Source organism: Dermacentor andersoni, chromosome 4, assembly GCF_023375885.2.
Source record: "Dermacentor andersoni chromosome 4, qqDerAnde1_hic_scaffold, whole genome shotgun sequence".
In the NCBI taxonomy this organism is placed as follows: domain Eukaryota; kingdom Metazoa; phylum Arthropoda; class Arachnida; order Ixodida; family Ixodidae; genus Dermacentor; species Dermacentor andersoni.
In genome coordinates this window covers 8,584,411-8,612,025 of record NC_092817.1, presented here as the reverse complement: position 1 = coordinate 8,612,025, position 27,615 = coordinate 8,584,411, and the positions used below count along the sequence as shown (strand labels likewise).

At 46.0% G+C, this 27,615-nt stretch overlaps 2 protein-coding genes across 2 annotated transcripts in view; one reads left to right on the top strand and one right to left on the bottom strand.

Annotated features, from left to right (window-relative positions):
* LOC126535945 (vacuolar protein sorting-associated protein 37A-like) overlaps positions 1-10,136 on the top strand; it is a 32,144-nt gene extending 22,008 nt beyond the window's left edge. The window contains exons 9-11 of the mRNA XM_050182810.3: positions 3,942-4,104; positions 5,807-5,856; positions 9,699-10,136. Of these exons, the coding sequence (XP_050038767.2) occupies positions 3,942-4,104; positions 5,807-5,856; positions 9,699-9,773 (288 nt within the window). The 3' untranslated portion in view covers positions 9,774-10,136. The remainder of the gene's footprint in view (positions 1-3,941; positions 4,105-5,806; positions 5,857-9,698) is intronic.
* Positions 10,137-17,163: 7,027 nt separating this feature from the next.
* ArgRS (arginine--tRNA ligase-like protein) overlaps positions 17,164-27,615 on the bottom strand; it is a 90,524-nt gene continuing 80,072 nt past the window's right edge. Inside the window, exons 13-14 of the mRNA XM_055073362.2 lie at positions 17,834-18,075; positions 17,164-17,337 (exon numbers count right to left, since the gene is read on the bottom strand). Of these exons, the coding sequence (XP_054929337.1) occupies positions 17,228-17,337; positions 17,834-18,075 (352 nt within the window). The 3' untranslated portion in view covers positions 17,164-17,227. The remainder of the gene's footprint in view (positions 17,338-17,833; positions 18,076-27,615) is intronic.

Sequence of the window (27,615 nt, the reverse complement as noted above, 5' to 3'; positions counted from 1 at the left end):
GGTGTCGAAAACGTGCGTAGCGTAAGACTACAACTCCACTTTAATACAGAAAGGGGCCAGGGCTTCGTCCGGACTGCGCCGTGAACCACGTAGTTGCCACCTTGCATTGATGGCTATCAGATTTATAGATTAGCCCCTGCATTACACTTGGGCGACACTTCAAAAACATCATGTTGCTGACGCAGTCTTCTTGCAGCGTCAACCCTCTCTTGCTGCTAGTGGCAGCTCGTGCCTGACCTCACATATTCGCTTAAGGTGCAGTAACACTAGGTCGATACAAGACCGAAGAGGTGCTGACACTAATGATTGGCTGCGTATTCAGCACTGTGTCGCTGAGACCATTTGATCATAATAGACCAACAACGACGCAACCAACGGGCGTGAGTTCTCATAGCGCGACGGGCTTTCTTGTCGACACCACCAACAAAATCAGCGTGCCGACTATGATCGATCGACTGAACCCCTCGTAATCGGCCGTTGAACCGACAAGGCAATAGCTGCAGCTCATTCACTTGTACATATAATTATTCACGCTCAAAATGCACCAACATAGCTTCAAAGTTGAGATGCACAAGCTTCAGTCTTCTCAAGCCATGCACATGAAGCTTGAGCCAATGTTGATCCTGTTTAGTGAAGGTTGGGCTAGGCCTGACCCTGTCGAGCTCGTGCACGCACTACCGATGGACCTGAATTCAAAAAATAAGCAGTCAGGACGAAGGAAACCACTTTCATAGTTGAGTTGTGGTCCTATAGCGATTTGATATCAACTACTCTTCATTTTGCACGGCATGTACACAATAAGCGGCAAGTGGTGACACAGTGCTGTGCCAACATCTTGTACTTTGGTCACCGTTCACAAACACTGCCAGTCGCATTCACTATGTAGATGGTAGGTCTGTACGTGTTGTTATGCTGACACACTTCTTAATTCCAGAAAAGCACTGTTTACCTCTGCGTCAAATGGGAAAGAAGAGACAGTGCATTTGGTACAGCAGCATAAGCTCGCTCAGTTACCAACGGTGTCAGCGATGGCATCTGTGTTTTCACTAAAGAACTACACGGCCTATAAGCGAGCGCTTATGCCAAGCACAGTTTTCTTTAATAATACTTTATGGCATGCGCAAACTGTAAGTGTGATGAAGTTAAACAAAAGTTACAATCAAAATTAACGGCCCGCAATATATATGTCTGGATCACAGTTGCAGTTGTTTAAGTGGCTTGGCCACTCATATTGACTCATCTCAGGGTGGAACAACGCAGCTCATATGCACAGATATGTATGTGTTGCTACATTTTGAGATTATTCCATATCAGCAGTGCGCCGTTTCCACGGTATCCGAAGCTAACAGCGATTTGAAGTTGTATATGTTAAACAGATGGACCGCTTTGGCAAATCTAATGTGGAAGGCTGCGCTCGAAGGCTTCTTGAATATCGAAATGTTTATTGAATGTGTAAAAGGAATAGAAAAAGCAATGTACAAGTGCAGACATCAGCGACAACAAACTCCAAGGTAGCCCCGTTGGCAGATGGAACTCAGTGTGCCTTTATCGGCCGCACTGTTAGCACAGCAGCACATTCAAACCTGTTTACTCAGTAGTCGACGATTGAACGGCATGCTGCCCCGAAGAAACCATTAATAATTAATCTCGATCCACGAAACGCACAATCAATGCATACTCAACATGGACACAGGTACACAAATCAACCGGCAAAATCCCCGGCGCCCTTCAAGAATGTTTCCAGCGGCGTGCGTCAGAGGGTAGCACAGGAACATAAAAAAGGTGGATTGTCACGGGACACAGTATGTATTGCTTAATGATGCACACGTGCACCCGCCGTGTCCTGTCACAGTACAGTAAAACCTCATTAAACCGTACCCACTCAAACAGTAGTTTCGTTTTAAAAGTAGTACATTAAAGTGAAATCCCTGACTCAGCGGCCATTGAACATAATGTGTTTTGTATCCGCATAAATTGTACCAGCTTATTGTGTACATATCGGTTAAAATGTAGTGTTTCCACTTTTCGTCGCACAAACACGGCGGTGTGTCATCCCTATCAGGCGGCCCGGCAGAACAACAAGCCCCAGAGACTGAAACAACAGCCTCCAAGCGCCGTGTGCATTTGTGCATGAAGCCACATCAACATCAACATCATTTCGGTGCCGTGCCAGAGAATTTTGTGGCATCGTGCAATCCAGGACTTGCGTCATGCCGAAGCTCGGATACAAAAGATGCCGGGTGCTCAGCATAGAAGAAAAATTAGACATTGTTCGTGCTATCGAACGTGATACGAAGAAGTTGGCGCTGGCACGTGACAGGGATCTGCTATTGACTACGGTGTGTGGCATTTGGAATGCGAAGAAGTTGCTTGGCAGCGCTGCTGTGACAGCGAAGAGATGTCGGCTACGAGGTCCGACTTTTCACCATCGTTGCCTCTGCTGTTGCCGAAGTGTCGACTAGCGACAGTGATGAGGACAACACAGAAAGTGACAGCACAGATGATTCGGGCCCGACACTCGCAGAAGCTGCACTACACAGGACTGTACTGTTAGTTTTCACATGGCACACCTGGCTGGCAAGTTTTATCGAATTTTGCTTATGCTGTTTTGCGGCTGTGTCCTGGGTTATTGTCGTGCATTTGCAAACCTTTCTTCATAATTTTCTTTGCTACTTTCTTGAGCTTCAAACAGGTTGCCTCTTTATTTCTGTGTCATATGCTGCCTTTCCTTTCATTACCGTATTTACTCGCATAATGATCGCACTCGCGTAATGATCGCACCCCTGAATTTTGTCGTCAAAATTCGATTTTTTTTATTTCCCGTGTAATGATCGCACCCCGAACTTGCCGCAGCGATATGTCGTGTGCCAAGTCTAGCTAATAATGATCGCGCTTACCATCTGTCGAAAGCTACGCGAACGACTCGTCTGCACGCACCAAACATTCTTAAGTAGATGCCTCATTTCATTACTTTCATCACTTTCCGCACTTCCATGACAAAAAGAGGTACAACCAAACTTTCCTTTATTATGGGTAGGCTTTATAATGGTTGTGGTCAACAAAAACAAAAAAGGCGCCTTTCGATTCTTTTCACCTGCACTCGTGAGCACGCAACAAATCGCGCGCGGCAATGATAGTAGCCACGTTTACACTGATACATTGAAACTGTACCCTATTCATGCGTCGACACTTGTAACACAGCTGAGATATTCGCCCACCCTAAGCGGAAACGTGCCGTGTTAGGATAGTAGTGAAGACAGATGCCGCAGTTTCCGCAGCACGCCGGCCATGCGTTTCTGTCACTGGCAGCTAAGCACGCCCATCTGTTTCTGTTCCCTCAAAGTGGACATGGCTACGTTATTGCCGCAAACTTGCCGATATTAACGATATTATTCATCACTGATACGGAAGAAACTGTTTCAATGCACGTAATGTACTCACGAGAAGAAAAAAAAATCGCGTTCGGCACGTTCGGCTTGCTCCGCCGGCCGCCATTTTTGTTTTGGTGTCCCGCACCCGCATCCCGCAGCAAACGCGGGACGAAAAAAAAAATTTTTTTGTTGCGGGAAATTTAACCCGCATAATGATCGCACCCCTGAATTTGCGTCAATTTTTCTGACAAAAAAGTGCGATATTATGCGAGTAAATATGGTATGTTAGTTTTTCCTACATTTTCTTGCAAGCCGGCCAAGTAAGTTACAGTTAGCATTGTGTTCTTATCATACTGTGTCTACTAGATGCCATTTCTGACCCGTATGTTATATGACACCAAATAAAATGTTTTTGATTGCACATCTGTCCCATTCGTATAATATATCTTGCCCTGTCTGCTTTGTTTGCCATGTAGAACATGCACTAAATTCAAGGAGAAACGAGTGTGCACATGGAGTTGTGAAGAGGTGCTGGTGTACTGGTAGTGACACCCCTCAAAATGTGTGCAGGTAGATGAGGTGAATGTGCTGAAGGAAGAGTTTGAGCAGAACGGCCAGGTCCTGGAGGCCCAGATGCAGGCCTTCCACCCGTCCACACTGCAGGACAACCTGCGTATGGCCACACAGGCTGCAGAGGAGGAGGCTGACACCATCGCCCAGCAGTTTCTCGACGGTTAGCCACTTGCATTGTTGCTGTAGTGCTTCTCTGCCTCCTGTCAGTTGCACGGGATGTCAGTAGCTTGGTAGCCATTCTTGCATTTAACTTAAGCGGCGGCATGGTAGGCATGGCATATTTCATGTTGTCATGTTGGCATATTTTTTAGGAAAGCCAAGACACCTTGAAGACACTTGCATACTGTTCTAGTTATGCTAGATCAGCATGTAATATAGTGTTTTGCCATGTTAATACATACAGGTATGTTATCAGAAGATACAGTAAGTGCAGTTAAACCTTGATACGTATAATGAAGTCGATAAAATCAGCACTTTGCTTTGTTATGGCGAAACTTCATTATATTGAAATGTGATCTTTTATGCAAATAAGTACAGTAACTGACGGATTCTGCTTACAAGAAAGGGGCTGCAAAATACAGTAGAAACTTGTTCATACATTTTGGAAAAAACGAACTAATGAAGAAAACGTACGATCCGAAGTAGCTAAAACAAAACATTCGGCAGACTCAACTATTGTGATATCTACGTAATACGAAGTGTCGTGGGGATCACTGTGCCACAAGATGCTGACGCGCGTCGAGCTGGTCGAGCCGGATACCACCGAAGCGAAACGTGATGGCCACATCGTGCCACCTACAGCAGGGAACGGCGGCTCATTTGGGTTATTGCCCGCTAAATGTGTGCAGTATGATACCAATGGCACTAAGCACCACGTGATGTAAAACAGATGGGTGATGATGCTTATTGCAATAGGTTGGGCGGCGAGAGCTGTGAATGCGGTGTGCGACGTACCCAGGCAGAGATATGCTGGTACTGGAATAAGAAATAGTGCGCGCCATCGTTTTCACATGAGACGGGCTGCTATATACTGTTCTCGATCGCGTACACCTCGCGCCTATTCTTGTTCACATGGGATCTAGTGGCTGTAAAACGTATTCGAATGCAGTCTGCAGCAGGGAACCATAGCGCATTTTGGTCATCGCCTATTAAAAGCGGGCGCTACGCTTCCAATGGCACCACGCGCTATGAAACAAATAGGCAAAGGTTTGGTGGTGGTAGCTGTGAGTGCCGCGTGCGACGACCTTGAAGAAGATTTGCTAGTACCGAAATGAGAAACTGAGTGCACGCCGCGTTTTCACCAAAGACGGGGTTGCGAGTATTGCGGTGTAGCTGCCGTGGTGGGCAGCTATACACCGTTCTCAATCGCATGCGCATCACGCATTTTCTTGTTTACATGGGCTCTAGCGGCGTGAAAACATAACATATGATCGCAATTTGGCGACATACTGAACATTGGAGGCGAAAAATTGTGTTTTCCGAGAATATATGAATCGGTAAAAAATTAGCATCACTCTATTGGGTAATATTTTTTTTCTCAATTGTGCCGAGAAAACATATGTAACGGCAACGTATCAACGAGGTTCTACTGTATTCTGCATTATCGCAAATTTGAATGCAAATTTGAATGAGAAAAATCTATTTTGTTGAATTTGACAGTCAGCAATGAAAAGTACTGTTTCATGGCGTGTTGACGATATCTTCACCTTGGCAGTATGTAGCTGGAAAGCTGTTCACAGCGACTGTCATTTAACTGCAGGTGTTTGCTGCTGTTTTATTCATCCATTAGAGTGCCAGCAATGCTTTGACTGTCATGTGTGTGTATACAGACTTGTAGAACACACTTGTCTATTCTTTTCCAGGAAAACTAAGCACAGATCTGTTCCTTTCAAAATTCATGGAAGTAAGAATGGTGAGTAGCTTTGTGTCTTATGACACCCATTCATTTTCATGAGCTAACTTTAGCCTACACTGGTAAAGAAAAGTAACCAGCAAGGTTTGTTTCTTTAAACCAACATGCCCCACACTATGGCTGCTTGAGATGGGGTTCTGTATAGTCTGGTTTCTTGTGCATTGCTAATGTTAGAATGTTACGTACTCAACCCAGTTTGCCATGCTAAAGAATTATAATCTAAACTAGCTGGTGGTCATCTTCAGATACAGTTGATAAGCAGCATTGATCAATGCCTTTAATACCCCTGACACACGGGCACTCTAAAGTCCTTTAGGTAAGGGGACATCTACCAGAAAGGCGTTCAAGTGCAGTGACACACGACAAAGGAGTATCTCCTTTACGGCAAAGTTCCTTTTCGAGAAAGGAGATCGTGCAACTACTATTCGAGCGGAAAAGGAGTTACTCTCGCACACAGCGTGCACAACTCGTCAATAGAAGGAAACCTGCTACACAACTACGGTGCCCATAGGTATTTTTTTTACCTTGCGAAAATGTTTTAATTGTTGGCGGTAATACAATTTGTCGAATAGTGAAGATTTCCTCTAGCTATACTCTCAAACGCTCGCATAACGTCGCTAGTGCCACCATGTTGAATTCCGGCAGTGTCGTCGTCGTTTGCTGCGCGCATGTGGTGTGTTCACGTCGCGAGATGGAGACTGCACAATCAGCGCCCACAGGAAATACCCAGAAGAAACCACAGTTGTTGGAATAACATACTGAATAAAACGCGTTACGCCTGCGCGCACGAAGGGAGGGACGACAAAGACGTGAAAAAGGATGACAGAAACGTGGGCATCACCAGAATAAACAGCACGCACAGCAAAACACCGGCCGCACATAGTTGCTGGACCAAGTTAAATGGCTGCTAACAACGCAAAAACGCGAATAAAGTAAACGACGATAAGCATTATTAGCCATCAACAATGAAAAAAATTTATTTTTAGGTTCTACAGTAGCTAAGTGTAATTAAATACGCAGCTTTTTAAGAATGTTTTCTCTCTTGTGGCTTTAACAGCCAGCACTATTTTTCATGCGGCGTTCATCTGAGGAACTACCTAAAGAAGTTCAGTGCGGTGCCGTGTGTCATCGGCGCAATTCCTTTCTGCAAAGGGTCCTTCAGAGTAGCAAAAGGGGTTTACTGGAAAGGACTTTAGTTTTGCCCGTGTGTCAGGGGTATAATTTCACTAAATAAAATAGGATGTGCTGCAGGTTTTGAACTTTCAAATGAAATTTTCGACTTAGCATTCTGGGGGGGAAATCCGGGAGAAGAGGTAACATCCTCACAGCTGTCAAGAGCTGTATTATCAAATTACACTGTGCCTTGACACTGAACATAGTTTATCTAACTATTCGCAGTGCAACATAGTGATTCTTCTTTTTCCAATATTAAGAAAAACTAGGTTGAAATGCATCCTTATTACCTCGCTTTACAACATTATTCTTGAACAAAAAAAAATTATCAAGTGTGGCATGTTTTGAATCTCTGCATGGTAATTTAGCTCTCGATGCAGCTCTCGAACTTTAATGCAGACCACTGTCTATGCTAATCCCTCTTCACACTACACTAATCCAATGTCTACACTAATCCATCCTCACCATCATTGTGCACACACATGTATAGTAGCATAGTAGGCCTCGCAGAATTTTGTGATTGTGCCGGTGAAGCGCTGCAAGCCTTTGATTTCATAAAAAGATTATCACTGTACAAAAGCGGGTGCTTTTAAACAACAGCAACAAAGAAACAAGAGAAGAAATACCTTTTCTGTATCCTGGCATCCAGCAGCAGCCATTGCACAGAACGACCATTGTACGAAATCAGAGATGCTGATAAGCTGATCTATCACTGAGGTCTTATTATTCCATTTTCTTTTAATTTTGTCATTCATCGCCACAGCTTTGCCTGAGCCAGTGGCAAAGGTAGAAAAAGAATGAAAGCAGATATGAATTGTTATAAAATATGGTCCCAGAATGGCAGAAAAACCCTTGACTGCACATGTAAAGCAGTTTATTGTAAAAAAAAATTAAATTATGGGGTTTTACGTGCCAAAACCACTTTCTGATTATGAGGCACGCCGTAGTGGAGGACTCTGCAAATTTTGACCACCTGGGGTTCTTTAACGTGCACCTAAATCTAAGTACACCGGTGTTTTCGCATTTCGCCCGCATCAAAATGCGGCCGCCATGACCAGGATTCAATCCCGCGACCTCGTGCTCAGCAGGCCAACACCATATTAGTTTATTGTAACTGCGGTTAGATGGCACGGCATGTACTGAAGCCAATGCAAGCAATTTATACGCTCTGCTGCGTGTATTTCATTTTGGTGTAATAGTACATCACCGTTGACTAAAGCATGGTGTGCTGTGTGCATTATGTCCAGGAGAGTGCATGCTAGTTTGGCATGTTGCCTAGTAGGCAACAGGTTGCGGGAGTTTTGAACTGCTGAAAGACGAGTTGCTAGCAGCAGCACGCGGCACTAGATTTCAACCTAATTAGCACAAAATTGTCAGTAAATTATGAACTAAAAATTTTCTTTATATTCATATACAGGAACCATCTGGTCTGTTAAAATGAAGTTTTAACTACATGTGAATGTCAAGAGTAACTACAAGTTATATGCAGTAATATTTATTAGTTCTTTGTGCTGAGGTTTGACTGTACATGATTCTTTTGCCTTTTTTGCACTAACAAAGGCGACACGTCACTGTGCATGCATTTTATTATCACATTTGGTTGCATTACTTGTTTAAAATAAATCAGAAGGGATGCCATCTGCAGAGAAACCAAACAAAAAGTGGATTTCACTGCAATGGAGTATTGTTGCTGTCTGTCATTGTTAGGGTAAAACGTCTTCTGTCCTTGTTTAGTTCTTACTGCGAAGCCATGTCAACATTTCTTTTACTACAAATTCTACAGTCAACCCAGATCATGAGAAGGGCATCTGTAGACGATTAAAAATTGATTGAAGCACATACAGCAGCAGCATACCATTATCCTAGCAAAAAAAAGGGAAGTATGCACAATCAGTGCGTTCTACTAGTACTCGCCCACCTATGGGGCAGAAACTGGGAGGATAGCAAGAAAACTTGAGGAAAAACTAGGAACGGGCGATGGATTAGAAAATGGCGGGTGTAAGGTAAGCAATATGGCAGCATGGATTAGAGAGCAAGCCGGTGTAGCGTATATTCTCATTGAACATTATGAGGCAGAAGTGGAGTTGAGCAGGTTATGTAATGCATAGAGCAGATAGTACTAGTTTATCCAAGGGTAACAGAATGAGTGCCAAGGAGAGGGAAACTCAGTCAAAATGGCACAGGATCAGGTCGCATTACAAGTATAGATAGGAACGAGAAGGGGGGGAACTGAGGCTCGATTTTCGTTAGTCTCAACACTATGAAGCTAAGAAATAACAAAACACCATGGAAAGCATAGGGTAAATTACTTGCTGTTCTAAATTTAAATTTTTAACTGATAAAGGGAAATGAAAGTGGATGAAAAGACTAAAAGCAACTTGGCACCAGTGTGAGCTGAACCCATGACCTAGGTAGGGTTCTGACGACACACAAGACATGGGTAAATCGAGATCTTTGGGCCTTTGTTTTGCAGTGGGTTGTGATTCCAGACCAAAATGCATGCATATTTAGTCAGGGACTGAGAGTGAAACTTTATACATAGTGAAGCAATAATTTGAGTAATGTGATTATGTTGCAACGAGGGTTTACTGTATTTTGGCGTGGTAAATGAGATGCTTATTAGAGTGAGACTATGTGTGAAGTGTATGCGCCTGCATTTTTCTTTCCAGTTGGGTCACGTTCGGCGAGTGAAGGAAGAGAAGCTGCACACCCAGCTCCAAGAGCTGCATAGGCACGGTTTCTGATGAAGATGCGAACAAAGATGTCCACATGCCTCGTCAGCTGACCTTCTGGATGTGCACTGTTATCGTGCTGCACATGTGACACTCATCAGTGTACATATATGTGGGCTCCTGGGAGCCTGTCCCTTTTTGCACTCAGTGGACGAGAAGGGCGGCCTTTTTTTATATCAAGCAAATTAACTCGTGTACATATACTTAGACAAATAATACTTATTTATAAATGCAAAGCAGCGGCTAATGACAGAAGACGATGCTGTGAAATATGAAGAGGAAGTGCCCAGGTGTTTTACCTAGAGAAGTGAACCGTACAGCTTTTTCTTTTTTTTACAACTCTCTGGCAAACAATAAAACAAATGCTGTTTTGCAGTTTGGTTGGAAGTACCATTAGTTATGAAGGAATTTGTTGTTCTACTTACTGTATGCTAACAGGTAAGTCACAATGCCTAATACTGTGTTTCCAGTGTTGTGAGCTTTAGGGACATATCAGTATCGGAGACTTTCTGGTTCTGTAGAGACAGGAATTCCATTCCAACTTATGGAACTTTTTTGTTTTTACCATTGCTCCATTTCTAATAATTTGTAAAGTTGAAGTATAGCATGAAATCTAATGTTTCCCACACTTCAAGTATTGAGTAATGGACATCTTAGTTTCATGGCTCTAGGAATTGTGGAAAATGTAATGTTGGTGTGTGAGGACACCACCCTGGGTCACATCTTCCATTGCCCCAAGCGCATGCATCACATTTCAGTGGAATAGTTTTCCATGCTGGTCACTTCAGGTAACCACTCTTAACAGTCATGGAAAAGGCTGATTGGTGCAACAGGGGTGCACATACATATCACACACATTGGAGCGCACTGTGCTATTTGGCTGTCTGCTTTACTTGCGTGCTGTTAGAAATGCTCGTAAGAGAGGTAGTTTACTGGAACAGGCTATTTTTCATTGCCAATTTATACTTAGCCACAAACAGTAAAAACTGCCTGGCAGCTGTGGATGCTTTGTTTGCTGCAGGTCTCGGCAAGTTGTACTGTAGATGGTGGTGCTGACATCTATACTCCAGTTCAGTAATCCCTTGCAGCAGAACCAAAGCAGCGAGGCCCTGTGAGCACAGATTCTTGCGCAGCAAGATGTGCCATAGTTCGGGACTCATTACTTCACTAAATTGCCTTGACAAGCAGTCCCATTGACAGGTGTTTATGTACTTAGAGTCTTATCTGCAAGTCGCAGCTGCAGCTTTCTGAATGATTTTGGTTCCTTCTTTAATAAAATATTTATTGAGGTTCTATAATACTGGAAATACAGTGCTCCACTTGTTCGAGTGATAATGTACAAAGAACAAAAGAAATCTGTGCAACACTGCTGTGTAAACATAAATGTGCATTTAAAAGTACAAACAGTTAATTGCTTTGCCACTGGATCAATTAATATGTGTAGTCAAAACAGCCACAGCATCGCGGAGGGCTCCCTCCCGGGTAGTGCTTTGTCCTTTGCAAAAATGGCACCCGCAGACTCTCCTATGCTGTATTGTTCCAAGCTGCTCTTTTACACGAAAGGAACAAACAGCTGGTGAGAACATGCTTTGAACAACGTGGAAGGAGTGCGGTAAGGGTAGAAGCACAAACTGTGATTAAAGAGCAGCTGCACTTGCGAATGCCAGTGACTGCACACCTGTACAAGTGGATGTTACGAGAGCGATCGAGGGTTGGTGCCACCACGCCATGTGTTGCACGCTGGCCGAGCACTCCTTCTGAATCCTTTGCTTCCTTTGTCTCCATAACCATCCTTCTCGGTGACGGCAAGTGCTTAGGTTCACTAGTGAGGAGCGAGCCCAGATCCCCTGCAGCAGCTGCACACGTTGTGGGGTTCTCCTCCGTGCTCTTGGGACAAAGGAACGACAACACAGTAGTGCAAACAATCACAAGGGCATTTATTGCACCTTTCAAAGATCAATGCCTGCTAGCCGAGTTGCTATCCACAAAACATATGCCGATGGCAGCGCGACAAATCTAGAAGTCCGACTCACCGCTACCGAATAGCGAGCGAATATGTTCGCCCCATGCTGGATCCCAACGCCTGGTCGTTCGCGTGTACGGTCACGCGAACGGTGGCGCGTTCCAAGGCGGCCCCGCGAGACGGTCTCGCAGAAGCATGGATCGGCGCACGCGCGGGACGGCACGTCCGCACTGCTTGCTGTCCCGAGCCAAAGAGGAAGCGCGTTGTCTTTCGGCGCCCAAGTAACCCCGCCTGTCGGCGACGTTAGCAGCGCTACACTCGCGCCCTCTCTCGTACTGCGCCTCAACCACTCCGACCGCCGCGGGCGCCAGGCCACGCGGCGAAGCCGGATTACAGGAGACGCGCTGTGCGGGAAAACAACGTATCAGGGGACGAGTGAGAGTCGCGCATCCCCACAACGTTCACAAGCGAAGTGCAAACAGAGTCGTCCAGCGGTCCCTCATCACGTAAAGTTTGGCATTTACACTTTGTGCATGCACAGCTACACACATTCACAAGGAAAGTCAGTGGTGGAATAGCTGCGCCAATTGTGCCAAACTGCGCCGAGAGCGATCCTTTGCGCCATCCTATGCCAAAACTGCATTTTAGTGGAAAATTGGGCCGAGCCTGTGCCAAAGCATGCATAGAAGCAAAACCCATCTTCCGTCGATGCTACGCAGCTAGCAAAACTGTAACAACCGCCCTGTGTTGTCATCTCTCTCCCCCCGTCCTGTGTCTGTTGCGGTTTTATTCACCAACTGGCCTACAACTTTACCCTGCTAAAAAATGCTGTAATCAAAACAGACAGCACGCTATCATCATCATCATAGAAAGAAGCAGAGGTCCATTCGTAGGACTCGGGAACTTTATGGGCTCATCTGAGTTGTGCGATTCGTCATTCGAGCATTTTTCTTTGACGGACGTCCAGTGTAGTGCCACTGTACTGTCTTGCTGGCACATTCTTTTGATGTTCGCTGAACCCGCGTGGCAGTGCGGTGTTTGCCAAAGGAGGGTGTCACATTCTAGGATTAAAGGTAAACTATTTTCATGTCTATGGGTGGTAGTGGGGCTTTGTAAAAGAGCCGCTGCGTTGAGTTTGTGTCGCTGCAGTCACCGACACAAACGAAAAACCGTATTTGCAGGTTGCGCATGTGCAGTGGCGCTGACGCTATTTGCGGCCACAATAACTCTGTGGCCCCTATTCGAAAATTTCCTAATGTACACCCGTGAGCAAAAGTATACGGACCACGGGAGCGCGTGCCAAACTGCATCGACGCGCCGTCTACCGACGCGGTGCCTGCTGTCGAGAGGGCCGCTAGAGCAGCGGTGCGCATGCGCGTCCCATCATATCTGCTGGCCTGACATGTAGCTTTGCCTGACGTGGTTATGGTGCTCGTAGACTGAACGCCGATTGCAAAACAATCATCAATCGGACACCGATTGCAAAACCTTGCTTCTACCTGCGGCAGCAAACATTGGAACAGTTCGAGATAATACAACGCCGCAGAAAGCCGTTTTGCGCGAGTCAAAGAAGGCAGAGCGGCGCGCGATAATCCCCCCAAGGGGGGGGGGAATGAAAGCGAAGCGCGGCGGACGCGTGTGCCAGCCCAGCCACAGCCGCTGGGTAAAACAATGGCCCAGATGTGACGGAGCAGAGAAAACGACGCCCAGTGGACGTTCAGTCTACGAGCACCATAACCACGTCAGGCAAAGCTACATGTCAGGCCAGCAGATATGATGGGACGCGCATGCCCACCGCTGCTCTAGCGGCCCTCTCGACAGCAGGCACCGCGTCGGTAGACGGCGCGTCGATGCAGTTTGGCACGCGCTCCCGTGGTCCGTATACTTTTGCTCACGGGTGTACGCCCGACCACAAAAGCTTATGGACAATATATCAGGAAACGTTCAATTCCCGAGCAGCGCCTGTAGTAGTAGCCAGTAAACTTGTATACGGCAATGTTGATAGCATATTCTAGTCGAAGACCAAAATGTTAATGCCAGGCTGCGTTGCAAGGTTGCCGAGATATTCAGCTTTTTCTCAGGCTTCATGGTCCGTAATATTTTGTGGCCGCAGGTGTCCATGGCATGACATGAGTATATTGCATGTCATGTTCTTTGCAGGCGCGCGCAATCAATAGGCATTGCGGTGAGCCTTTGCCCACAAGCCATTACTGTCACACTGTGTTGCATCCTGGGTTAATAAACACGCGTTTGTTGACGATCTCTCTGTGGTGCTTTGTGCCGTGTCGACGAACCTGGCTGTCGTGGTGTGGAGGAGCCACGCCTCCTTTTCTGACTGCACTTGCAAGGTAAGCCTCGCACAAACCAGTCTCCACAAGATATCGACTATATCAGTTAATATTTGCATGGTATATGGTAAGGACAAGTGCGTTGGACTCTGCATCAGAATTAACTGCTTGCTGCTGCACGAAATCGGCTTTTTGCCTGCGCCAGGACCTGCAAAAGGTAAAATGGCTGTTCCACCACTGCAATGTGCAAACCGAGATGCCCAGCGTTCTGTTTTCATGTAGTGCTAGGCCGATAACTGCCAGAAATGCTTATGTAGGAAGCTATCATTGGACTGTCCATTTGTCCAGCACTGTGAAGTGCATGCCTCTGGTGTGTACCACGAGTACATATGTCACCGCACAAATATCTTGCCATCACAAGCTGCTGCATTGCTGGTGCGGAAAGTGAACTTTACACCACTCCTATTGCTGCATCTGATCTCGTGGCACAGTTGCCCAGTGTTCGTAGACGCAGTGGACATGAGAAAATAGGAAGAAAATATTATGCAGATATCCCACGCACTGTGGGAATCTATATAAGCGAAGCTTTCTGTGCTATTTGCATTGATTGACAATAAGTGGCAGTGAGGTGGATGGCAAACATTTAAGTTCTTCAGCGTTCAGTGCAATACAAGAATCACGAGTTGATGCTAAACATTACCTTGCGTGCACCACTTGCGTTTGTCTACGTAGTACACAGAACACACAGTGAGACATATTTGCTTGAGGCATTGTTGTGCACCATTTTTCATAGCCTGCAAGAAGGTTAGCACTGTAACTGCCTCACATGGCGCCTTGCATCTTGGCAGAAGTGCTAAACTTCTTCCACGACGATCCCTTACATGCCAAATCGAAAATCTGATTATGAGAGATGCGATAAAGGGTAGTCCCACGTGGCCATATTAATTTTGGCCATGCGGGACTATTCAATGTGTATATAAATCTATGTACACGAGTGGTTTTGCACTTCGCCCATTGAAATGCGACTGCTGGATAATGATTGAACCCACGACTTCAAGTAATGCCATAGCCACAAAGCTACTGCGGCAGGTACAGAAGTATTCATTTCATGGGCGGCCAGCTTCCGTAGTGTCATCCAGATGCTGCGTCAATTGTCAGCTTGACAAATTTGCATGGTTTATTTTTCAGAAATAGCAGAAACGTAACATACCTTGAATTTAAATTAATCCAATTTGTCTACAAATGCTGCTGTGTCTAGTAGCATTTCCTTGCTTTCTTACATCAGATTTTCTCTCTGCCATGCTCCCTCATGTACACACGCTGCCACAAGCAAAGAGCAGCAGGGCTGTTACTGCGCCGGTTCTACCCATCGCCTCTCTTTACCTCCTCTCTGGACTGTAGCATGTTGGTACAAAGATAAGCACTGCAGCTTCTGCATTGTTTTTGTAGGTTGCTGACACAACCATAGCAGTTGAGAGGGTATTGTGGCAACATGGGGGAGCTCCGGATGACATTGTTGGGACGTAATGAAAAGGTTTAAATGAGTTTCTTGCGTCGCCTTCACTCTCTACCGCACTCCTGCCATGTATATGCATGCTGTTACAATCGGCCAGCGGGGGTAGTGACCTTCTAGCCTCTCTGGCCCCACTGATGAATTGCTTTGGGAAGCTGGCAATGCGTCCGCCTAAGACAGGCCTGCGGCACCAGCAAGGCGAGACACGTTTGACGGACCAAGTATTGTTTGTTCATTCACTGCCGCCTTCACGGACCAATGGAAGCAAGAAAACTCTTGGAAAAGGGTGTTCTAAGGCATTCCCTCACAGACTCCGGCAAGGGCCATGGTCGTTCGAGAGACTCGCCAGCTTGAGTCAAGCGTGGCAATCCCTGTCTACAAAGCTCCCCTCCTTTCAGAGTTCAGTGAAAAAAGGTGCGGGAGTGATTGAACCCTCGCCTTCAATACGGGTCCTTCGACAATTTTGGACGCTCCGACTGGATGAAGGGGGGCAGCAGTTTTCCCTGGTCTAGGGATCTAGGGACAACATAGGGGGTTTAAGCAAACTTTTTTGCCTCCTCAGTGTGCTTCACTTCAGTCATGCTAGACTGATGAGATGTAACGTTCTCCACTCTTCATGTAGATATTGTAAACAAACCCAGTACTCGATGAGAACACACTCCTCGCTACAACAACATCCTTAGCATGGATGAGTCGGACGACGGCCTGGGCCAGTTACCCCTTTTGACATGCCCGACCCCAACTCTTACAATGCTGTAAGCCACAGCCCGATGTGCCGTGCCAGACAGCAGCAGTGTAAAAGTCGAAGGAAGAGGCAAATAAAGCTTCGTTCTGAAAATGCATGACTTTCGCTATGGCATTTTTCTTAGTGCCAGCAGACACAAGTGTTTATTGCCTTCCTGAAAACTCGTGGGCTTCCCAAGTGAGCAGACAAGGTGCAGAGGGATGCATTTAAGAATGTGCTTGCTCTCCTGATTTAACAAAAAAATTTGTAGCTTCCGCAGTGCTATGAGGAACTACTGCAATGGAGTATAGGCAAAAAAGCGGTGGTAGCAAATCTGGCACCATTGATGGACTTCTGAAGGTACAGCCTGCCTGTGTTGTGCAACACCAATAGAATGAACCTTTGCACACTCAGACGTATACAAGAAAAAGTTCTACATGCATTCCTTGGCCTTCCTAATGTGCACATCCACAGCAGCCACTGTCACCTAGCGTGTCAACACCCAATAGCAACAAATATTGCAGCGAACACAACACACACACGAATGTCACGCACCTCTTTACAATATTGCTTGCTTCGCAACCCCTAACCTGCATGAGGGTTTTAACTGTATCCATGCTGCTCATCATACCTGAAACTATGTGCTTGCAGTGTGGCCATTGTGGTCCCTACGTTAACCTTGTGTATGCCTTACCATTTTAAGCACCAAGAAGGAGTCACAAATGTCATCAGTAGCTTTGAAACGAGCATTAGTGTTACTATTTACATGAACTGATTGGTTGAAAAATTGTGCTTATCAATTCTTTGCTGTATACTTGCTTATTTTGATGTAGTTCAACAGCAACAACTATAAGCCACATGAAAGTGCCAGTTGGAGAAGGATGCAGCTTGCTACGAGCTGCCAGAAGTCCGGATTTCAATGCGAATGTATCAACTTTATTGAACTTCATTTCAAAAAATAACAAAACGCACTTGTCCTCACATCTTTTCCACAGTCCTGATACCAAGGATAAAGAAACCCTTGGTCATTATGGCTGCTGTTGCCTCGCAGAGTAGCAGGCGTCCCTTGTTAATGTTGACAACCTTCCCTGCATAGAGAATGTGCTCAAAGATAAGAAAAGGAAATGCTTCAGAGTCATGTCAGGACTCGCTGCACAGAACAGCATAGTCGCCATTTTCTTGGTTCACAAGTTCACTAGCACTACTTGAACTAGTTTCCAGCAAGCAGTAGAACACAGAATGGCATCATATCCTGGCATCTTGGGTGGTGTTCAACACTACACGTGATACCACCACACCTTTCAATAGACAAAGGAAAGCCTTGTGCTAGGGCAACATTTCACAGCATGCTCATGTTTTCAACTGTCTGTTGTGCCACATTAATGAACTACCACCGAGTTGCACAATTCAATGTGGCAAGCTGCTAGGAGACTGGAACAGTGTGATGACAACCCACCGCATACAGCACTTTTTCATTTTTTCTGTTGCACCTGCACAATAGTCACTAACAGCCAGAATAAGCAGTCAGGTGCAACTTTTATGCTTCAGTAAAAGAAATCCACGGCACTGTAGACTGACACTTGCCTGTCACACGATCCTTCTCAATGCAGTAGCAGTTGTCATAGAACTCCGAGAATGTCTGTGACAGATCAAACAGGTAGTCGCACAGTGGGTGCAGGTACAGCTCTTCAAGCATCGTGGCCAACACTTCGGGGAAGCGTAGCAGTGCCTTTGCCAGTTTGCACTCTTTGGGGTGTTCAACAGGCACAGTCACATCTTCATTCCTCAATGCATCCAAGGACAAACCAACATTGCGTGCTATTGACCTGCAGAGTAATGCGACATGCATGAGGCAATTTGGAACCTTTTGTGCTTACATTAATTTTGCACTCAAAAACTACAGTTGTGTTGCAAGTATTTCAGTAGTAGGGAGGAATCAAAAATAAATCACAAGGATGTTACTGTGTTGCGCACAATCTAGCTGGTGCAGTGAAGGGTTGGAGAAAATAAGCCAAATCTGGCTGATCAGCCCCTACCGTGACGGCAGCAGCTTCCATGTTTCAGCAATGCAAGATGCATTAATGTTAGCACTGTGTCACTGAAGCAAATTATGAAAATGAAACAGTGAGACATTGGCTCAGCCTTGTGGACATAAGCCATTGGTACAGGCCTTGTTGACTTGATGCCAACCTGGGATGCCTTTGTTTTTCTGACAATGGTGTAGATGTCTTGGAGAACACTACTGGTGAAGCAAAGTATTGTTGTAGAGGTGCAACAACTTCAGGAAAATAGGCCTCCAGTGGCGAGGACGACCAAGAAACGAGCAAACCTACAACCCTGCCCACCTGCCCACCTGCCCACCAATGGCTAAGGGCTTCACCTACAACCACGCCAACAGCTTCATGAAGTTTGAGTATCCGATTAATCTGGTTTACACATCTTGCACATACTTAAGTCACTGATTTCTGCCAGTAAGTGCAGTGCGCATCATTTTTGGAAATAAAGTGTTTTGTCTGCACCTTGTTCAGTTCTTTATAGTGCTTTTGAAGGAATGTTCAATTATATAACAAACCTCTGATAGGAAGTCTACAGCAAACAGATTCTGTGCAACAAAGGTGTTCATTGTAACCAGGCTTGCCTACGAGATTTCAAATTACCGAGTAGTATAATCTTACATGAACAAGCGAAAAAGAAACGGTGCTATTCATGCGTGGCATGGGTTGGGAAGGGGTAGAGTTAATTCATCTCACAGCAGTAGGTCTCTCCCATAAAAGATGAACATAATAGTGACCAGTGCCACTAATGAGCACAAGCACAAAGCCACATGGTAAGTGCAGGCAACTCAGTTTATCAGTTCTGATCTAGTGAACAGTGTCACTTCGGGGGTATGACAGCCATCATGGAGAGAAGGAGAGGTGAGAGAACCCACATCATAATTCTGTTGACCTACACTAAAACTATGAACGAAATAGACATTTACCTGCAGTAGCACATAGTCTTGGAATGGCAAGCATATCCCCTCCCTACCTTGGATATTGTAGCATATTAATACACTAAAAACTGAGGATCCTATTTGTGGACCATATGATGATGCATTCTACAGGGTATTAAGACTACAACAACATTGCACTATTTTACTCTGCAACCTTTCCACAGGGAACCACTGTACTAAAACAACAGGCATTGGGTGATATAATCGATCCTGGATGTACTAAATTCGGATATATCGTATTATTGTCTATATTGAACAGTTGCAAAATCCCTATGAAAACCCCATGCAAAAGTGATGTACTACGCACACATTGAACTCTTGTTTACCGCCAAATTCACTATATAGAATGCACCGCATCCCTTAAAGAGCGCTTCTCCTACCGACTGTGCAATCATTTCGATCGTGTCGTCGGAAATGTTTATTAGAGAGTTTTAGCAGTGTCATATTACCGTATGGTAAGTGTGATATACGGTACACTATTATCATTCCGTATTAACCTACCGCAATGACCTAAGATGTTTTCGTTACGTGTGCGGCTCGATGCATACAGTAACGTGATAATGATGATAGTGGTTAACATTCAGGAGGAGGAGTAGATTTTTATGAAGAGAAAGGAGGAGAGGTAGGTCTGGAGAGCATGTCTCTAGCCTGCTACTCCTCACTGGGGAAAGGGGAAGTAGGAATATAGGGAAAGGTAGGTGGCAGGTGATAATATTATGGTACAATGAGCTACTATATAAACATTGTCCAATACGCAGATGCGCACTGTAGACACAATACAGGCAAAAGAAGGTACTGCGTAAAGACATTTCGCACTGTCTGCACGTCTCACAGGTTCTAGAGGTGATTGTCTAAACCAGTCTCACATACAAAGTACAAGAGTGGCTTTATGGCACGTTTGGCAGGGTCAACTTTTCTCCATGCGCCTAAAATCTTTCCTTCTGAAAAGGGGCAGGAGTCCAAGCAGTCAACACTAAACTTAAGTGTTCTTCATTCAGCTGCATATTGAGGGCACACGCAAAGTACATGAGCTATTGATTCAGGAGTGTGACAGAGGCTACAGTCAGAGTCCCGTGTTGTCCAATCTTGTGAAGGTATTGGTTAGTGCACGCTACACCCAGCCATAATCGATGGATGAGTATTTCCTGGCCTCTCCACAACCGAAGTGGAAGTTGGAATCGAAAACTGATGTTTGGGGTTGATGAAGCTGATGTTTGGGGTTGTCCCATTGTAGCACCATAGAGGTTTTCATGGAGTTATGGAGCAAGGCGTTGATGTCATACCGGGAAAAATGAATTTCTATAATGTTTTCATCAGTGTGCATCTTTTTTGCTTCTGCATCAGCCTGTTCATTTTCAGCTATTCCACAATGGCTAGGAATCCACTGCAGCACGATGGTATGCCCGGATTGAGACGCCTCAGCAAGCAGATATCATAAACCAGAGGACTACATGCGGTTCTGTGATTGTGTTCTGTTCTGTGTTCTGTGATTGTGAGCTGCAGTGCTGGTTTTGAGTCACAGAACACTGTCCACTTCTCGAGGCTTTGTTACAGTATGCAGCAAATTGCTTCTCGAACTCCGGTCAACTCAGCTGCTGTTCTGCACGGACGCGGACAAAGGGCACGGAGCAGTTAAATTCCTCGTCGTTCCGTCGTTCTTTTCGAAGCTCAGCGTGTAGGGCGAGGGAGCGCAAGGTGGCAAGACGAGACCAGGTGGTAGGGAATCGCGACGCGGTCAGTCAAGTTAGTGATGAAAGCGTGGCGCCAGGATGCAAATTGGCAGGAGACCGTAACATCTTGGGGGAGCTGATAGTGAGTCAGCCCTTTTGTTGTTCCTCGGGAGCCAAAGTAGCTTTCGAACCGCGACCACCTCGAGTACGGCTCAAAAGTATGAGTCAGTCAAAAATGCTTGGATCGGGAGGCCAGGAGAGCTTCCGTAGAAATGAAGTATTTTGTTTTTTATTTTGAGCATCGTAAAATTTTCGCGAATTGAGACTCGATTCTTTCAATATGTAAAGTATGAGCTTTGTGTTTTTGTTCGAGAAGCTCCGAGGTTTGAAAGAGGTGTTTTATTTAAACCTGTAGTTTAGCGAGTTGTTAGTTAATGAGTAAATAGGCTTTTTTTTTTGGTGTGCGTGAGTAACCTGAGTAAAGGTTATCGTTGAGAGGCCTATGGTAACGCACGTGTGTTTTAGTTAACCTTTTTGTTAAGTGTTTTTTTATTTTCTAAGGTTAAACGCGTAGGTTTTCAGTAAGTGCGTGATTTGCACTAAGCATTCTTAGTTCCATTAACGCATGTCCTGTGTGGACGGAAGGAAGCAGATTTATGACTGGGTTGCTCGTGTGTGTTGAGGGCAGCCGTATTCTGACTTCGCTGGTGAGCATGTGTAGAACGAGTTATTAGCAGAGGCATTTTTTTAAGGGCTCTGCGGAGTGTGTGAATTACGCAAGTGTAGTTGTTCGTTTAAGGAATGTGTCCTGTGTGGACTAAAGGTACAAATGTGAGTAAGCGTGATGAAATGCTTACGTAAGACGCAAGCACGTGTTCGGAATAGGGACCACAAAGCTAGCGCGATTGTATTTACGTACCTGTGGAGTTGGCCAGATGGTTCAGTGGCAACAGTACATGAGATAAGTACGCCACTGCGATAGGGTAAAAACAGGCTGTTCGTGAAGCTAGGCTGCTTAAGTTATGGTCGGGTATTGGTAGTTGAGATCCTTCGGTTCAGTTCTGCGTAAACCTTTACTCTTGTGCAGCGCGACGGTCAGGTTTGGTCGAACTCAAGAGGAATGTGAACGCTCGCTTTGGCGGCACGAAATTTTGGGGCAATATTTGGGATTCCCAGTTGAGTGACTTGCATTGAAATTGTGATAGGAAGCCTGGTGGGTTAACAGCTAATTCCGAGCGTTTGAGCGCTGAGCGGTATTGTGTTGCCGGGTCGACTCTTCTGTGCCAGTTGTTGTGAGATGGTTGAAGGCATTCCAAGTGCGCAGGGGTTGCAGAGAGCAAAGCCATCGTCTTGCTCGCCAGCCAGTCTCTTCCTGCCCAGCGGTTGCCAGCACTGGCCAGGCGAGATTTTTCAGGCCATGGAGGAGCTGTTAGGATCGGCCTGCAGCTATTTCAGCCCGCTGCACGTGTTCCGATCCAACCGGCAGCCACGTGGCGAGGGGTCAGCTCAGGGGAGTTCACGAGGGGAGGTAATTGGCGAAACCTCCCGAAGCGCTTTTCGAGACGCCAGACAATGTGCTACCCGGGCGCGCCACCCGGGACGGCTCCGAGTTTGACGAAGCAGGCTTTGTGCGCAACACGACAACGCCGCCCTGTTCTGCTATGAGTGGGGGAGTTGCCGCGGGAACGCCATCGTAGGCTTCTTCCCACGCGCTGACCAAGACGCAAGACACTGTGCTACCCGGGCGCGCTACCCGGGTTGGCTCAGAGTTCTACGAAGCCCAGACCATTACACCTGTGTGTGTGCGTGCGGCACGTGTATGTGAGCCCTCCTCCTCCAAAAGGGCGAGTCATCTACAATGACGTCGAGCGGAGTGCTTATAAGCAGCGATTGTCAGCTGCTAGAGGGTGCTCGTCGTCGTGCTCGAAATGTACTCGTGAGCTGTGTGCTCGTAAGCTGTTTGCTGTATGCTCGTCTTGCGGGCTCCATTTGGGAGTCACGCTAGACTGTCGATGTATATCATGTTCAACTGTAAATAACATGTAAATAAATCCTGCTCTCCTAAGTCCCGACGAAGAGTCAAGCTCCTTCCTACAGCTACGACTGCCAAATCTTACATCTGAATGGCAGCGGTGAGATCGGCCTACAGCTCGTAGATTGTCCGACAACTCTAACAAATGGTGGCAGCGGCGAGATCGTCCGACGAATCTTACAATGGCTTCTCAGTAGGCGGCGACAGGCCGTATGCTTGTGACGTTCGTCAGTGGATGATTCCTGTGTCTAATCAGTAGCCTTGGATGCACTAGCAATGGCTCATGTTGCAGATAAACTCGAGCTGGGCACGCGCATGCCTCTGCAATAGTGCCCCAAGTAGACGCACATCGTGGTAGCCCTAGGCAAATTCTCAGTGCGCGAGCCTGAGCACTTTCATGTTTGTGTACAGCAGTTGTACTAACCCGAGAAAGTACAGGCACACTGTAGCGGAGGTAGCCAACAAAAAGTGCCTGGTACAGCTGCAGAAGAGATGACTTGGATGGCCCCCACGATTTTCCGGACATATGTCGAATGATTTGAGTAAAGCTGTCCAGCTTTTTTCTTAATGCAGAGATGTGCTTCGACCAAGATAAGTCACGGTTGATGATTACTCAGAGAAACTTGTAGTGGTTTACCGAAGGTATAATCTTCCCATCAATCATAACGGGGTAGCAGGCCATTGACCTCCATGTAAATGCCATCGTTACACTTTTTGTCGGTGAGAGCTGAAGTCCTCGATTGTTTAGGTATGTCGACGTTATTGACACTGCACTCTGCAGCTTCATTTGCACTTGCAAGCGCATTAAGCTCATGGTCCATATACAGATGTCATCTGCGTACACAGAGACAGAGAATTTGCCTGCGAATTCTTTGATGAGTTTAATGAGAACGACATTATAGAGTTTTAGTTTAGGGGACACAAAGCGTTGGGGCCCCTAGCACTTGGGTGCGTGTGCGTTTGGGTACACAAGCAGAAACACATTATATGTTAGCGGCCCCAAACGCAAGCCGCACTGAGGTTGCATGCGCTCGCAGTGCAATCAGCGTCTGATCATTGCTGCATTATCATTTTTTTAAAGTATGAAATCAAGCACATGAATTAAAGTACATTAAGCTATTTTTATTAAAATGAGTTAATATATATAAAAACAATGTCTGCCGACACTAGGCAAAAGATTTATAAAAGTATCAACACGCCTATGTTATGACTGAGGCCGAGCCAAAGCAATCCAAACATACGTTTGGTAAACTGCAGTTAGGCGTCTCGTGCAGCATAATCCATTGTAGTCTGTGTTCTGTTTATTTAGAGCCTCCTGCAAATTTTGACATGCCGCCATTGCGGCGACACTGTGCCTGTGTGCTCTGTGACCAGCTTCTTTAACACATCGGCCGTGAAATGCACACGTGCACATGTCCTTGCCGGTGCAGCCAAGTTCTCCATCTGTGTGGTGGGACGGGCGGCTTGTATCGGCTGGTCTCGCTTCTCGTAAGTTTGAGAGTCATGTGGGTAACACGACCTCTTAGGGGCAGCGATGTTTTCGGCCACCCCAACCCCAACAACCCAAGGACGCAAGTAGACATAGCGATCTGCGCATGTGCAGTATCGTTGCCCCTACATCTTGCGTATGCAAGCCGCTTGCGTCCCCTAAACTGAAACTCTCTATTAAATAAAGTTGGGCTCAGCACACCTCCTTGAGGAACCCCACGATAGACAGGATGCTTCCTTGTTTCACCATCTAGAGTTGTCATGAATACTGTTCTCTATTTAAGATAGCTGGCTATCCACTGATGCATACGACCACTGATGCCATGTTCTTCAAGGGCATTTAAAATTGCATCATGTAGAACATTGTTAAAAGCACCCTTGATATCAAGACAGCAGCCATCAATCGACGGCGACGTTTTTGATGTTCAGTAGTTGTTACTAAGTCAATAATGCTGTCGACTGACGACCTACCCTTTCGGAAACCTGTCATCACGTCTGGATATATATTACGCTTCTCCAAAAACAACTCCAGGTTGTGGGGTTCTCACACCCATACTCTTGGGACAAAGGAACGACAACACAGTAGTGCAAACAATCACAAGGGCATTTATTGCACCTTTCATAGATCAATGCCTGCTAGCCGAGTTGCTATCCACAAAACATGCTGATGGGCGCGCGACAAATCTAGAAGTCCGACTCACCGCGACCGGATAGCGAGCGAATATGTTCGCCCTATGCTGGATCCCAACGCCTGGTCATTCGCGCGTACGGTCACGCGAACGGTGGCGCGTTCGAAGGCAGGCCACGCGAGGCGGTCTCGCAGAAGCATGGATCGGCGCAAGCGCGGCACGTCCGCACTGCTTGCTGTCCCAAACCAAAGAGCAAGCGCCTTGTCTTTCGGCGCCCAAGTAACCCCGCCTGTCGGCGGCGTTAGCAGCGCAACACTCACGCCATCTCTCATACTGTGCCTCAACCACTCTGACCGCTGCGGGCGCCAGGCCACGCAGCCGTGCGGGAAAACAACATATCAGGGGACGCGTGAGAGTCGCGCATCCCCACAAGGTGCATCAAGACCATGCATTCCATGGTTTTTCCTATGCAACTGGCAAGAGCCGCAGGTCTGTAGGAAAGCATAGCATGGGGTGTCTTGCCTGGTTTCAATAATGCCACGATCTTGCTTGTCTTCCACGTGCAGGCACAGTTCCCGAGGACCAAAAGAGATTGTATAAAGCCAGAAGCTCTTCAGTCGCTCGAGGCCTAGATGACGCAAGGTAGAATAGGTAATGCCATCTGGACCAGGCGCACTTGAGTGTCTTGAAGAGGCAATCACTGCAAGTAGCTCTTGCAGCGTGAATGGGAAGTCAAGATGATCGTCCATTGTTGGAGGAGCGCACCTGAGTAGTGAAGCTACCGCTGTTGTAGATCCGGAGAGGTACATGCAGAAATCTTCTGCGATTTCCTTCTCACTGCTTGTGTGGATGATGGCCGAAGCTCGGAAGGGACATAGTTGTTGTGAAGTAGATGGTAGGGCTTGTATAACATGCCATCTCGTGGACAACGGTTTCCTTGGGTCCAGGCTGGTGCAAAAGGACCTCCAACAGTGTCACACTCAGGCCTTATGGAATACTGTGGGTTTGTTCGATTCACCTGCACCGTTGTGAACCAGTTCACGGCGTTTCACGAGAAATTAAGAAATTGTGCAGCTAGAATCCCGAGGTGCAGGCCCAGCGAGACACTCAAAACGAATGCAAAGGTGCAGACACGGTGCAGGCGGTATGTTGTCAGATTAATTTGCACAGAATGTGTAAGTTTGAGAGGTCCTAAACTGCAAGTATGATCGGCTTCTGGGGCATAAATACACACCACAGTTGTGTAGATACATCAGACGTGCGTAAGCGGAATTTTAATGGTGCTCGCTCGCGTGTGCTGTGTCCGCTGCTTCGCACCTGTACGCCTGCACCAAGTCGGCACTGAAATTGGAGTGGGTGCAGAAAAATCAAGGACCAGCCCTGCAACTTTTGAAATGAACGTTGTAGTTCAGCGGGCACCACTGCTGCATTGCAAAAACAAATGGGAGGGTGCAACACCTTGTGAACTGGTTCAAGTGGTGCAAGCAAATCAAACATATCCTATGGTGCAGGCAAATCGAACGTATCCTATGCTTAAGAACGTGCTGAGCGTGAAATACGTACTCACTTTGGCGAATACTAGAAAGTTTTAGCTTGTCCATATGCACATTATTCTTTACAGAAATGTCCGATTCCGGCAAACGTAGACGCCAGTCATACGGTCAGTAGCAACATCTTGTGACACTTTGTCCTACAACACATGAAACCCTTTGTTTTTTTGTTGCATTGGTTTTTGTCTAATCAATATATAAAAAAGGGACCACTTGTTGTAAATTGCACCACTTCTGACACTTTACACTAGCAGATAAGTAGAATATAGTCAGTTATTGCAATAAAATCTCTGAGTAACTAGATGGCACCATCAACCTGAAATTTTCTTCTTTTTTTGCCACGTTTCGCGTTCTTCTTATTGATGATTTCAGCCTTTCTTTATATTTTTTTTTCTAATTTGGCTTGAGTATATTACTCGTCTGTTACGAAGGGCATGGCCACAAGTTCAGTTCACCTCAATTTACATTCCGGTTAGAAGAGCTTTATTTCATTTATTTCATATACCTCACAGGCTCCAGAAGGAGTATTGCATGAGGGGGGCATACAGATAACAATTGTGGAGCAAAAACATAGTTTTTGTTACATAAATATGAACAGAACGAGAATCAAATAATAAACAAAGAATGCGAAATAAACAAAGATAAAAAGCAAGGAAGGTAAACGAACAGTAGTTAGCTTTTCAGTATACAGTAAAGCAAACAACCTTAGAACAAATGCTTACATAAATAAATAACAATGAAGTTAAAAGTAACAAAACTAAACAGATACTTGTTTTTAGCTAAGTACTAGCCAAATATGCAGTGATTTTTTGTTTGAAGGTTAATGGGTCGTTAATGTCAGCGATGTTATCAGGAAGACCATTCCACAGTGCAATCGCACGTGGCAAAGCTGAGCAGTTGAATGCACTGGTGTGACCGAAGATGCGTTGGAAACTGAGATGATTATGCAGACGTCTAGATGTGTGGGAGGGACGAGCGAGTGGTAAAGTAGATGGGCGTACATTA